Here is a 13,152-nt window from a genome sequence, read left to right on the forward strand (position 1 = left end):
AATTTGGGGGGACGACGACGATCGGGGATGGTGTCCCTTAATAATAACAGTAAAAATAATACGAATAATACTAATAACGTTTATATTTATACCCTAATAGTAATAATTTTGGGGGGAGACGATCGGGGATGGTGTACCTTAATAATAATAGTAAAAATAATAACAATATTTATACCCTAATAGTAATAATTTGGGGGGGACGACGACGATCGGGGATGGTGCCCCTTAATAATAACAGTAAAAATAATACTAATAATACGATTATATTTATACCCTAATAGTAATAATTTGGGGGGGGACGATCGGGGATGGTGTCCCTTAATAATACTAATACTAATAATAATAATTGGGGGGACGACGACGATCGGGGATGGTGCCCCTTAATAATAACAGTAAAAATACTACGAATAATACTAATAACGTTTATAGTTATACCCTAATAGTCATAATTTTGGGGGGGCCGGACGATCGGGGACGCCACGAATTTTGGGGGGACGGTACCCCCCTAGTTCTGACCCACACCTTCTCTCTCCCCCCCCAAAAACCGGGCGCAGACCCCCCGACGGTGGAAGACGTCGCCCCCGACGACAGGCTGGAGGGGGGTTTCCCGGAGGACCCCCGGGAAAAGGGGGGCGGACCCCCCGAAAACGGCAGGTAGGTTGGGGGGCGGGGTTCGGGGAGGGGGGGCGCCCCGAATTCGGGACCCTGACGTTGTCCCCCCTCCCCGCAGCTGCGAAGACGCCGGGGGGAGACTCGAACCCGGGGCGCCGGAAGACCGGGGGCCGCCCCCCGGAAAAGAGGGGGCGGGATCCAGCGAGGAGGAGGAGGAGGAGCGGCCGGCGGGCGGATTCGCCATCCTGGGGGACGAAGACGTCGCGCCGGAGCCGGAGGGGAAGAAAGGGTAGGAATTAATAATAATAATAATAATAATAATAATAATAATAAATATAAATAAATACAAATAAATACAAATAATGGTAATAGGAAATGAAATAATCAAAGGAATAATACAAATAAAGGGGGACAAAGACATCGCGCCGGAGCCGGAGGGGAAAAAGGGGTAGGAATTAAGACTAATAATAATAATAATAATAATAATAATAAAATTAATAGAAATAAATACAAATAAATACAAATAATGGTAATAGGAAATGAAGTAATCAAAGAAATAATACAATAATACAAATAAAAATCGCCATCCAGGGGGACGAAGACGTCGCGCCGGAGCCGGAGGGGAAAACAGGGTAGGAATTAATAATAATAATAATAATAATAATAATAATAAATACAAATAAATACAAATAAATACAAATAATGGTAATAGGAAATGAAATAATCAAAGGAATAATACAAATAAAGGGGGACAAAGACATTGCGCCGGAGCCGGAGGGGAAAAAAGGGTAGGAATTAAGACTAATAATAATAATAATAATAATAAAATTAATAGAAATAAATACAAATAAGTACAAATAATGGTAATAGAAAATGAAATAATCAAAGAAATAATACAAATAAAGGGGGACAAAGACATCGCGCCGGAGCCGGAGGGGAAAACAGGGTAGGAATTAATGCTAATAATAATAATAATAATAATAAAATTAATAGAAATAAATACAAATAAGTACAAATAATGGTAATAGTCAATGAAGTAATCAAAGAAATAATACAATAATACAAATAAAAATCGCCATCCAGGGGGATGAAGACGTCGCGCCGGAGCCGGAGGGGAAGAAAGGGTAGGAATGAAGACTAATAATAATAATAATAATAATAAATTAATAAAAATAAATACAAATAAATACAAATCATGGTAATAGAAAATGAAATAATCAAAGGAATAATACAAATAAAGGGGGACAAAGACATCGCGCCGGAGCCGGAGGGGAAAAAGGGGTAGGAATTAATGCTAATAATAATAATAATAATAATAATAATAATAAAATTAATAGAAATAAATACAAATAAATACAAATAATGGTAATAGGAAATGAAATAATCAAAGGAATAATACAAATAAAGGGGGACAAAGACATCGCGCCGGAGCCGGAGGGGAGAAAAGGGGTAGGAATTAAGACTAATAATAATAATAATAATAATAAAATTAATAGAAATAAATACAAATAAATACAAATCATGATAATAGTCAATGAAAGAATCAAAGAAATAATACAATAATACAAATAAAAATCGCCATCCAGGGGGACGAAGACGTCGCGCCAGAGCCGGAGGGGAAAAAGGGGTAGGAATTAAGACTAATAATAATAATAATAATAATAAATTAATAAAAATAAATACAAATAAATACAAATCATGGTAATAGAAAATGAAATAATCAAAGGAATAATACAAATAAAGGGGGACAAAGACATCGCGCCGGAGCCGGAGGGGAAAACAGGGTAGGAATAATGCTAATAATAATAATAATAATAATAAAATTAATAGAAATAAATACAAATAAATACAAATCATGGTAATAGAAAATGAAATAATCAAAGAAATAATACAAATAAAGGGGGACAAAGACATCGCGCCGAAGCCGGAGGGGAAAACAGGGTAGGAATTAAGACTAATAATAATAATAATAATAATAATATTAATAAAAATAAATACAAATAAATACAAATAATGGTAATAGAAAATGAAATAATCAAAGAAATAATACAAATAAAGGGGGACAAAGACATCGCGCCGGAGCCGGAGGGGAGAAAAGGGTAGGAATTAATGCTAATAATAATAATAATAATAATAAAATTAATAGAAATAAATACAAATAAATACAAATAATGGTAATAGTCAATGAAGTAATCAAAGAAATAATACAATAATACAAATAAAAATCGCCATCCAGGGGGACGAAGACGTCGCGCCGGAGCCGGAGGGGAAAAAAGGGTAGGAATTAATGCTAATAATAATAATAATAATAATAATAATAATAATAATAAATACAAATAAATACAAATAAATACAAATAATGGTAATAGAAAATGAAATAATCAAAGGAATAATACAAATAAAGGGGGACAAAGACATCGCGCCGGAGCCGGAGGGGAGAAAAGGGTAGGAATTAATGCTAATAATAATAATAATAATAATAATAAAATTAATAGAAATAAATACAAATAAATACAAATAATGGTAATAGTCAATGAAAGAATCAAAGAAATAATACAATAATACAAATAAAAATCACCATCCAGGGGGATGAAGACGTCGCGCCGGAGCCGGAGGGGAAGAAAGGGTAGGAATGAAGACTAATAATAATAATAATAATAATAAATTAATAAAAATAAATACAAATAAATACAAATCATGGTAATAGGAAATGAAATAATCAAAGGAATAAAACAAATAAAGGGGGACAAAGACATCGCGCCGGAGCTGGAGGGGAAAAAGGGGTAGGAATTAAGACTAATAATAATAATAATAATAATAAAATTAATACAAATAAATACAAATAAATACAAATCATGGTAATAGAAAATGAAATAATCAAAGAAATAATACAAATAAAGGGGGACAAAGACATCGCGCCGGAGCCGGAGGGGAAAAAGGGGTAGGAATTAAGACTAATAATAATAATAATAATAATAATAATAATAATAAAATTAATAGAAATAAATACAAATAAATACAAATAATGGTAATAGTCAATGAAGTAATCAAAGAAATAATACAATAATACAAATAAAAATCGCCATCCAGGGGGACGAAGACGTCGCGCCGGAGCCGGAGGGGAAGAAAGGGTAGGAATTAAGACTAATAATATTACAAATAATAATAATAATAATAATAATAATAATAATAATACAATTAATAAAAATAAATACAAATAAATACAAATCATGGTAATAGTCAATGAAAAGCCAGAGGGGAAAAAGGGGTAGGAATGAATACTAATAATATTACAAAGAATAATAAAATTAATAAAAATAAATACAAATAAATACAAATCAAGATAATAGTCAATGAAAAGCCAGAGGGGAAAAAGGGGTAGGAATGAATACTAATAATATTACAAATAATAATAAAATTAATAAAAATAAATACAAATAAATACAAATCAAGATAATAGTCAATGAAAAGCCAGAGGGGAAAAAGGGGTAGGAATGAATACTAATAATATTACAAATAATAATAATAATAAAATTAATAAAAATAAGACAAATAAATACAAATCAGGATAATAGTCAATGAAAAGCTGGAGGGGAAAAAGGGGTAGGAATTAATACTAATAATATTACAAAGAATAGTAATAATAATAAAATTAATAAAAATAAGACAAATAAATACAAATAATGATAGTAGAAAATGAAATAATCAAAGAAATAATGCAAATAAAAATCGCCATCCTGGGGGACAAAGACATCGCGCCGAAGCCGGAGGGGAAAACAGGGTAGGAATTAAGACTAATAATAATAATAATAATAATAATAATAAAAATAAATACAAATAAATACAAATAATGGTAATAGAAAATGAAATAATCAAAGAAATAATACAAATAAAGGGGGACAAAGACATCGCGCCGGAGCCGGAGGGGAACAAAGGGTAGGAATTAATAATAATAATAATAATAATAATAATATTAATACAAATAAATACAAATAATGATAATAGTCAATGAAATAATCAAAGAAATAATACAAATAAAGGGGGACAAAGACGTCGCGCCGGAGCCGGAGGGGGGAAAAGGGGTAGGAATTAAGACTAATAATATTAATAATAATAATAAAATTAATAAAAATAAGACAAATAATGGTAATAGTCAATGAAATAATCAAAGAAATAATACAAATAAAAATCATCATTAGGTTATCATTGTAATTATTCCCATTCTCAAGGAAATGATCAGTATTCTCTTGCTAATGAGAATTAGAATTGTGATCGTTATTGATAATGATCTTTTTGATCGCTGGGACGATAATGACGATCGTAACGGCCCTGATCATTGTAATTATAATTCTACTTCTAGTTATATTTATAATAATCTTATAAAATCATAATTAAAAATAATAATATGAATAGTGTGAATGCTTCGTAACGTCAATAATGTGATTTTTTTACGAATATCAATAAGATGAATGCCTATTAATAATGTTAATGCGTATTAATAATGATAATATAATAATATAATAAAACAATAATTAAAAATAATAATATGAATCGTGTGAATGCTTAGTAACGTCAATAATGTGATTTTTTTACGAAGATCAATAAGATGAATTCCTATTAATAAGGTGAATGCGTATTAATAATGATAATATAATAATATAATAAAACAATAATTAAAAATAATAATACGAATAGTGTGAATGCTTCGTAACGTCAATAATGTGATTTTTTTACGAATATCAATAATATGAATGCCTATTAATAATGTTAATGCGTATTAATAATGATAATATAATAATATGATAAAACAATAATTAAAAATAATAATATGAATCGTGTGAATGCTTCGTAACGTCAATAATGTGATTTTTTTACGAAGATCAATAAGATGAATGCCTATTAATAATGTTAATGCGTATTAATAATGATAATATAATAATATAATAAAACAATAATTAAAAATAATAATATGAATCGTGTGAATGCTTAGTAACGTCAATAATGTGATTTTTTTACGAAGATCAATAAGATGAATGCCTATTAATAATGTGAATGCTTATTAATAATATGAATAATGAGAATTCTTATGAATAATATGATATTAATATTATAATTATTAATATGATAATAATATTAATAATGTCAATAATGTGAATGCTTATTAATAATATGAATAATATTAATAATGTGAATGCCTATTAATAATGTCAATAATGTCAATGCTTATGCTTATTCCATTCATAATTCTAGATTTATAATTATCTTGTAAATGGGGATTTATAAATAAATCAGATGTAATTAAATTACCTACAAATGGTCTATAATGAACCCTAAATTATAAATTATCATGATCCTTTTACAATTTTAATTCTAACGGTCATTGTAACGATAAATCATATGTAATTAAATAATCTACAAATGGTCTTTAATTAACCCTAAATTATAAATTATCATTCTCGTTTGACAATTTTAATTCTAACGATAAATCATATGTAATTAAATTACCTACAAATGGTCTATAATGAACCCTAAATTATAAATTATAATTATCATTTTGCAATTTTAATTCTAACGATCATTGTAACGATAAATCAGATGTAATTAAATTACCTACAAACGGTCTATAATTAACCCTAAATTATAAATTATAATTATCGTTTTACAATTTTAATTCTAACGATCATTGTAACGATAGTAAATAATAAATAATAAATGATAATAAATGATAATAAATAATAAATAATAAATAAATAAATACATAAATAAATAAATAATAATAAATAATAATAAATAATAATAAATAATAATAAATAATAAATTATTATAGTGGCGATTCTAATGATTCTAATTTAACTCCGACTGTAATTACTAATTTCATTTCATTACAACGATCCTTCTCGTCACTTCCCATTCCAGCCCCGCCTCCCCGTCGTTAAGGTCGGCCCCGGCCCGGCCCCCGCCGGAACCTTCCGGAAACCGGGCGCCGGCCCCCCGGCCCCCGGCGCCCGGCGAGGAGTCGGAGAGCGACCCCGAGGGGCCGGTGGCGGCGCAGATGCTCTCCTTCGTCATGGACGACCCCGAGTTCGAGAGCGACGCCTCGGCTGAGGCCGGGGGGGTAAGTGGGCGCCGGGTTCGGGGGAACTACAACTCCCAGAAGCCTTTGGGGGGGAGAGGGCGCCTTGGAAGCCTCAAACTACGTTTCCCAGAATCCTTGGGGGACTAGAAGCCTCAAACTACAACTCCCAGAAGTCTTTGGGGGGGGGAGAGGGCGCCTTAGAAGCCTCAAACTACGTTTCCCAGAATCCTTGGGGGACTAGAAGCCTCAAACTACAACTCCCAGAAGTCTTTGGGGGGGAGAGGGCGCCTTGGAAGCCTCAAACTACGTTTCCCAGAATCCTTGGGGGAGTAGAAGCCTCAAACTACAACTCCCAGACTCCTTTGGGGGACTAGAAGCCTCAAACTACAACTCCCAGACTCCTTTGGGGGACTAGAAGCCTCAAACTACAACTCCCAGACTCCTTTGGGGGACTAGAAGCCACAAACTACAACTCCCAGACTCCTTTGGGGGGCTAGAGGGCGCCTTAGAAGCCTCAAACTACGTTTCCCAGAATCCTTGGGGGACTAGAAGCCTCAGACTACATCTCCCAGATTCCTTTGGGGGAGTAAGGGTGCCTTAGATGACTCAAACTAGGTTTCCCAGAATCCTTGGGGGACTAGAAGCCTCAAACTACACCTCCCAGAATCCTTTGGGGGACTAGAAGCCTCAAACTACGTATCCCAGAATCCTTTGGTGGACTAGAGGCCTCCAAACTTAGAAGCCTCAAACTACAATTCCCAGACTCCTTTGGGGGGCTAGAGGGCGCATTAGATGACTCGAACTACATCTCCCAGAATCCTTTGGGGGACTAGAAGCCACAAACTACAACTCCCAGACTCCTTTGGGGGACTAAGGGTGCCTTAGAAGCCTCAAACTACGTTTCCCAGAGTCCTTGGGGGACTAGAAGCCTCAAACTACAACTCCCAGACTCCTTTGGGGGACTAAGGGTGCCTTAGAAGCCTCAAACTACGTTTCCCAGACTCCTTTGGGGGGCTAGAGGGCGCATTAGATGACTCGAACTACATCTCCCAGAATCCTTTGGGGGACTAGAAGCCACAAACTACAACTCCCAGACTCCTTTGGGGGACTAAGGGTGCCTTAGAAGCCTCAAACTACGTTTCCCAGACTCCTTGGGGGACTAGAAGCCTCAAACTACATATCCCAGAATCCTTTGTGGACTAGAGGGCGCCTTAGAAGCCTCAAACTACAACTCCCAGAATCCTTTGGGCGCCTTAGAAGCCTTAAACTACAACTCCCATAATTCTTTGGGGGACTAGCCTCAAACTACATCTCCCAGAATCCTTTGGGGGGCTAGAGGGCGCCTTCGATGCCTCAAATTACAACTCCCAGACGCCTTTAGGGGCTAGAGGGCGCCTTCGATGACTCAAACTACATCTCCCAGAATCCTTTGGGGGACTAGCCTCAAACTACACCTCCCAGAATCCTTTAGGGGACTAGAAGCCTCAAACTACAACTCCCAGACTCCTTTGGGGGACTAGAAGCCTCAAACTACAACTCCCAGACTCCTTTGGGGGACTAGAAGCCTCAAACTACACCTCCCAGAATCCTTGGGCGCCTTAGAAGCCTCAAACTACGTTTCCCAGAATCCTTGGGGGACTAGAAGTCTCAAACTACAACTCCCAGACTCCTTTGGGGGACTAGAAGCCACAAACTACAACTCCCAGACTCCTTTGGGGGACTAGAAGCCTTAGAAGCCTCAAACTACAACTCCCAGAATACTTTGGACGCCTTAGAAGCCTCAAACTACAACTCCCAGAATCCTTTGGGGGGCTGGAGGGCGCCTTAGAAGCCTCAAACTACAACTCCCAGAATCCTTTGGGGGGCTAGAGGGCGCCTTAGATGAGTCAAACTACATCTCCCATAATTCTTTGGGGGACTAGCCTTAAACTACACCTCCCAGACTCCTTTGGGGAGCTAGAAGCCTCAAACTACATCTCCCAGACTCCTTTGGGGGGCTAGAGAGTTCCCTAAAAGGTTCAAACTACATTTCCCAGAATCCTTTGGGGGGGCTAGAAGCCTCAAACCCCAACTCCCAGAATCCTTTGGGGGAAATAATAATGAAAGGGGACTAGAGTGCCTTAGCAGCCTCAAACTACAACTCCCAGAGTCCTTTAGGGAACCAGAGGGCGCCTTAGAAGCCTCAAACTACATTTCCCAGAATCCTTTGGGGGACGAGAAGCCTCAAACTACAACTCCCAGACTCCTTTGGGGGACTAGAAGCCTCAAACTACAACTCCCAGACTCCTTTGGGGGGCTAGAGGGTGCCTTAGAAGCCTCAAACTACAATGCCCAGAATCCTTTGGGCGCCTTAGAAGCCTCAAACTACAACTCCCATAATTCTTTGGGGGACTAGCCTTAAACTACATCTCCCAGACTCCTTTAGGGGCTAGAGAGTGCCCTAAAAGGTTCAAACTACATTTCCCAGAATCCTTTGGGGGACTAGAAGCCTCAAACTACAACTCCCAGAATCCTTTGGGGGACCAGAAGCCTCAAACTACAACTCCCAGAATCCTTTGGGGGACTAGAAGCCTCAAACTACAACTCCCAGACTCCTTTGGGGGAAACAATAAGGAAAGGGGACTAGAGCGCCTTAGAAGGCTCAAACTACGTTTCCCAGAATCCTTTGGGGGGCTAGAGGGCTCAAACAACACCTCCCAGAATCCTTTGGGGGACTAGAAGCCTCAAACTACGTCTCCCAGAATCCTTTGGGGGGCTAGAGGGCTCAAACTACATCTCCCAGAATCCTTTGGGGGACTAGAAGCCTCAAACTACATTTCCCAGAATCCTTGGGGGGAAACACTAAGGAACGCTCTCTTCTCCCAGCCTCCTTTGCAGGACCACTTCCCCGCCCTCTCGGACCTATCGGACGCCTCGGACCCCGGCCCGGCCCCGCCCAGCCGGCCCCCGGCCCCGCCCCTCCCCGCCTTCCGGCCGAAGAACCAGGCGGATCTCTTTGGGCTGGGATTGGAGGAGCCGGCGCGGAGGAAGGAGAGCAGCGAGGAAGGTGAGCGGCGCAAGCTTTAGAGTCACACAGGAATCTTCCTCAATCCGAATTACCAATTGGATCATTTGGTCTTTTTATTTTATGCAATGGTGCGCAAGCTTTAGAGTCGCACAGGATTCTTCATTAGTTCAAATTCTCAATTTGGTTATTTTGCCTTTTAATTTTAGGGTATTGTGCGCCAGTTTTAGAGTCACACTGGGCTTTTCCTCAATCCGAATTCCCAATTGGATCATTTGGTCTTTTTATTTTATGCAATGGTGCGCAAGCTTTAGAGTCGCACAGGATTCTTCATTAGTTCAAATTCTCAATTTGGTTATTTTGCCTTTTAATTTTAGGGTATTGTGCGCCAGCTTTAGAGTCACACAGGACTCTTCATCAATCTGAATTACCAATGGGATTATCAATTTGATTATTTGGTATTTTTATTTTATGCAATGGTGTGCAAGCTTTAGAGTCACACTGGGCTCTTCATCAATCCGAATTACCAATTGGATTATATGGTATTTTTATTCTATTGTATGATGCGCAAGCTTTAGAGTCGCACTGGGCTCTTCCTCAATCCGAATTCCCAATTGGATTATTTGGTATTTTTATTCTCTTGCGTGATGCGCAAGCTTTAGAGTCACACAGGATTCTTCATCAGCTCGAATTACCAATTGGATTATTTGGTATTTTTATTCTCTTGGGTGATGCGCCAGCTTTAGAGTCACACAGGATTCTTCCTCAATCCGAATTCCCAATGGGATCATTTGGTATTTTTATTCTATTGTATGATGCGCAAGCTTTAGAGTCGCACAGGATTCTTCATTAGTTCAAATTCTCAATTTGGTTATTTTGCCTTTTAATTTTATGGTATTGTGCGCCAGCTTTAGAGTCGCACTGGGCTCTTCCTCAATCCGAATTACCAATTGGATCATTTGGTATTTTTATTTTATGCAATGGTGCGCAAGCTTTAGAGTCACACAGGACTCTTCATCAATCCGAATTACCAATTGGATCATTTGGTAATTTTATTTTATGGTGTGGTGCGCAAGCTTTAGAGTCACACAGGACTCTTCCCCAGTTGGAATTACCAATTGGATTATTTGGTATTTTTATTTTATGCTATGATGCGCAAGCTTTAGAGTCGCACTGGGCTCTTCCTCAATCCGAATTCCCAATTGGATTATTTGGTATTTTTATTCTATTGTATGATGCGCAAGCTTTAGAGTCACACAGGACTCTTCCTCAATCCGAATTCCCAATTGGATTATTTGGTATTTTTATTCTCTTGGATGATGCGCAAGCTTTAGAGTCGCACTGGGCTCTTCATCAATCCGAATTACCAATTGGATCATTTGGTATTTTTATTCTCTTGGGTGATGCGCCAGCTTTAGAGTCACACAGGATTCTTCCTCAATCCGAATTCCCAATGGGATCATTTGGTATTTTTATTCTATTGTATGATGCGCAAGCTTTAGAGTCACACAGGATTCTTCATTAGTTCAAATTCTCAATTTGGTTATTTTGCCTTTTAATTTTAGGGTATTGTGCGCCAGCTTTAGAGTCACACTGGGCTCTTCCTCAATCCGAATTCCCAATTGGATCATTTGGTATTTTTATTTTATGCAATGGTGCGCAAGCTTTAGAGTCACACAGGATTCTTCCTTAGTTCAAATTCTCAATTGGATCACTTTGTCTTTTAATTTTATGGTATTGTGCGCAAGCTTTAGAGTCGCACTGGGCTCTTCCTCAATCCGAATTACCAATTGGATCATTTGGTATTTTTATTCTCTTGGGTGATGCGCAAGCTTTAGAGTCACACAGGATTCTTCCTCAATCCAAATTCCCAATTGGATTATTTGGTATTTTTATTCTATTGCGCGATGCGCAAGCTTTAGAGTCACACAGGATTCTTCATTAGTTCAAATTATCAATTGGGTTATTTTGCCTTTTAATTTTAGGGTATTGTGCGCAAGCTTTAGAGTCACACAGGATTCTTCATCAGCTCGAATTACCAATTGGATTATTTGGTATTTTTATTCTATTGTATGATGCGCAAGCTTTAGAGTCACACAGGACTCTTCCTCAATCCGAATTCCCAATTGGATCATTTGGTATTTTTATTTTATGCAATGGTGCGCAAGCTTTAGAGTCACACAGGATTCTTCCTTAGTTCAAATTCTCAATTGGATCACTTTGTCTTTTAATTTTATGGTATTGTGCGCAAGCTTTAGAGTCACACTGGGCTCTTCCTCAATCCGAATTCCCAATTGGATTATTTGGTATTTTTATTCTATTGCGTGATGCGCAAGCTTTTGAGTCACACAGGACTTTTCATCAATCCGAATTACCAATTGGATCATTTGGTATTTTTATTTTATGCAATGGTGTGCAAGCTTTAGAGTCACACAGGACTCTTCAGTTGGAATTCTAAATTGGATCACTTTGTCTTTTAATATTATGGTATTGTGCGCAAGCTTTAGAGTCACACAGGATTCTTCCTTAGTTCAAATTCTCAATTGGATTATTTGGTCTTTTTATTTTATGCTGTGGTGCGCAAGCTTTAGAGTCGCACTGGGCGCTTCCTCAATCCGAATTCCCAATTGGATCATTTGGTATTTTTATTTTATGCAATGGTGCGCAAGCTTTAGAGTCACACAGGACTCTTCCTCAATCCGAATTCCCAATTGGATCATTTGGTATTTTTATTTTATGCAATGGTGCGCAAGCTTTAGAGTCACACAAGACACTTCCCCAGTAGGAATTCTAAATTGGATCACTTTGCCTTTTAATTTCATGGTATTGTGCGCAAGCTTTAGAGTCGCACTGGGCTCTTCATCAATCCGAATTCCCAATTGGATCATTTGGTATTTTTATTCTCTTGGGTGATGCGCAAGCTTTAGAGTCACACAGGACTCTTCCTCAATCCGAATTACCAATTGGATTATTTGGTCTTTTTATTTTATGCTGTGGTGCGCAAGCTTTAGAGTCACACAGGATTCTTCCTTAGTTCAAATTCTCAATTGGATTATTTGGTCTTTTTATTTTATGCTGTGGTGCGCAAGCTTTAGAGTCACACAGGACTCTTCATCAATCCGAATTACCAATTGGATCATTTGGTATTTTTATTTTATGCAATGGTGCGCAAGCTTTAGAGTCACACAAGACACTTCCCCAGTTGGAATTCTAAATTGGATCACTTTGCCTTTTAATTTCATGGTATTGTGCGCAAGCTTTAGAGTCGCACTGGGCTCTTCCTCAATCCGAATTACCAATTGGATCATTTGGTATTTTTATTCTCTTGGGTGATGCGCAAGCTTTAGAGTCGCACAGGAATCTTCATCAATCCGAATTACCAATTGGATTATTTGGTCTTTTTATTTTATGCTGTGGTGCGCAAGTTTTAGAGTCACACAGGATTCTTCATTAGTTCAAA

The 13,152-nt window shown here is 37.5% G+C and overlaps 1 protein-coding gene across 1 annotated transcript in view; it reads left to right on the plus strand.

Annotated features, from left to right (window-relative positions):
• RABL6 (RAB, member RAS oncogene family like 6) overlaps positions 1-13,152 on the plus strand; it is a 47,515-nt gene that overhangs the window by 29,805 nt on the left and 4,558 nt on the right. Inside the window, exons 10-13 of the mRNA XM_080990916.1 lie at positions 555-654; positions 731-901; positions 6,529-6,727; positions 9,554-9,734. Of these exons, the coding sequence (XP_080847042.1) occupies positions 555-654; positions 731-901; positions 6,529-6,727; positions 9,554-9,734 (651 nt within the window). The remainder of the gene's footprint in view (positions 1-554; positions 655-730; positions 902-6,528; positions 6,728-9,553; positions 9,735-13,152) is intronic.

This window comes from Podarcis pityusensis, assembly GCF_964106645.2.
Source record: "Podarcis pityusensis genome assembly, chromosome: Z".
NCBI lineage: Eukaryota > Metazoa > Chordata > Lepidosauria > Squamata > Lacertidae > Podarcis > Podarcis pityusensis.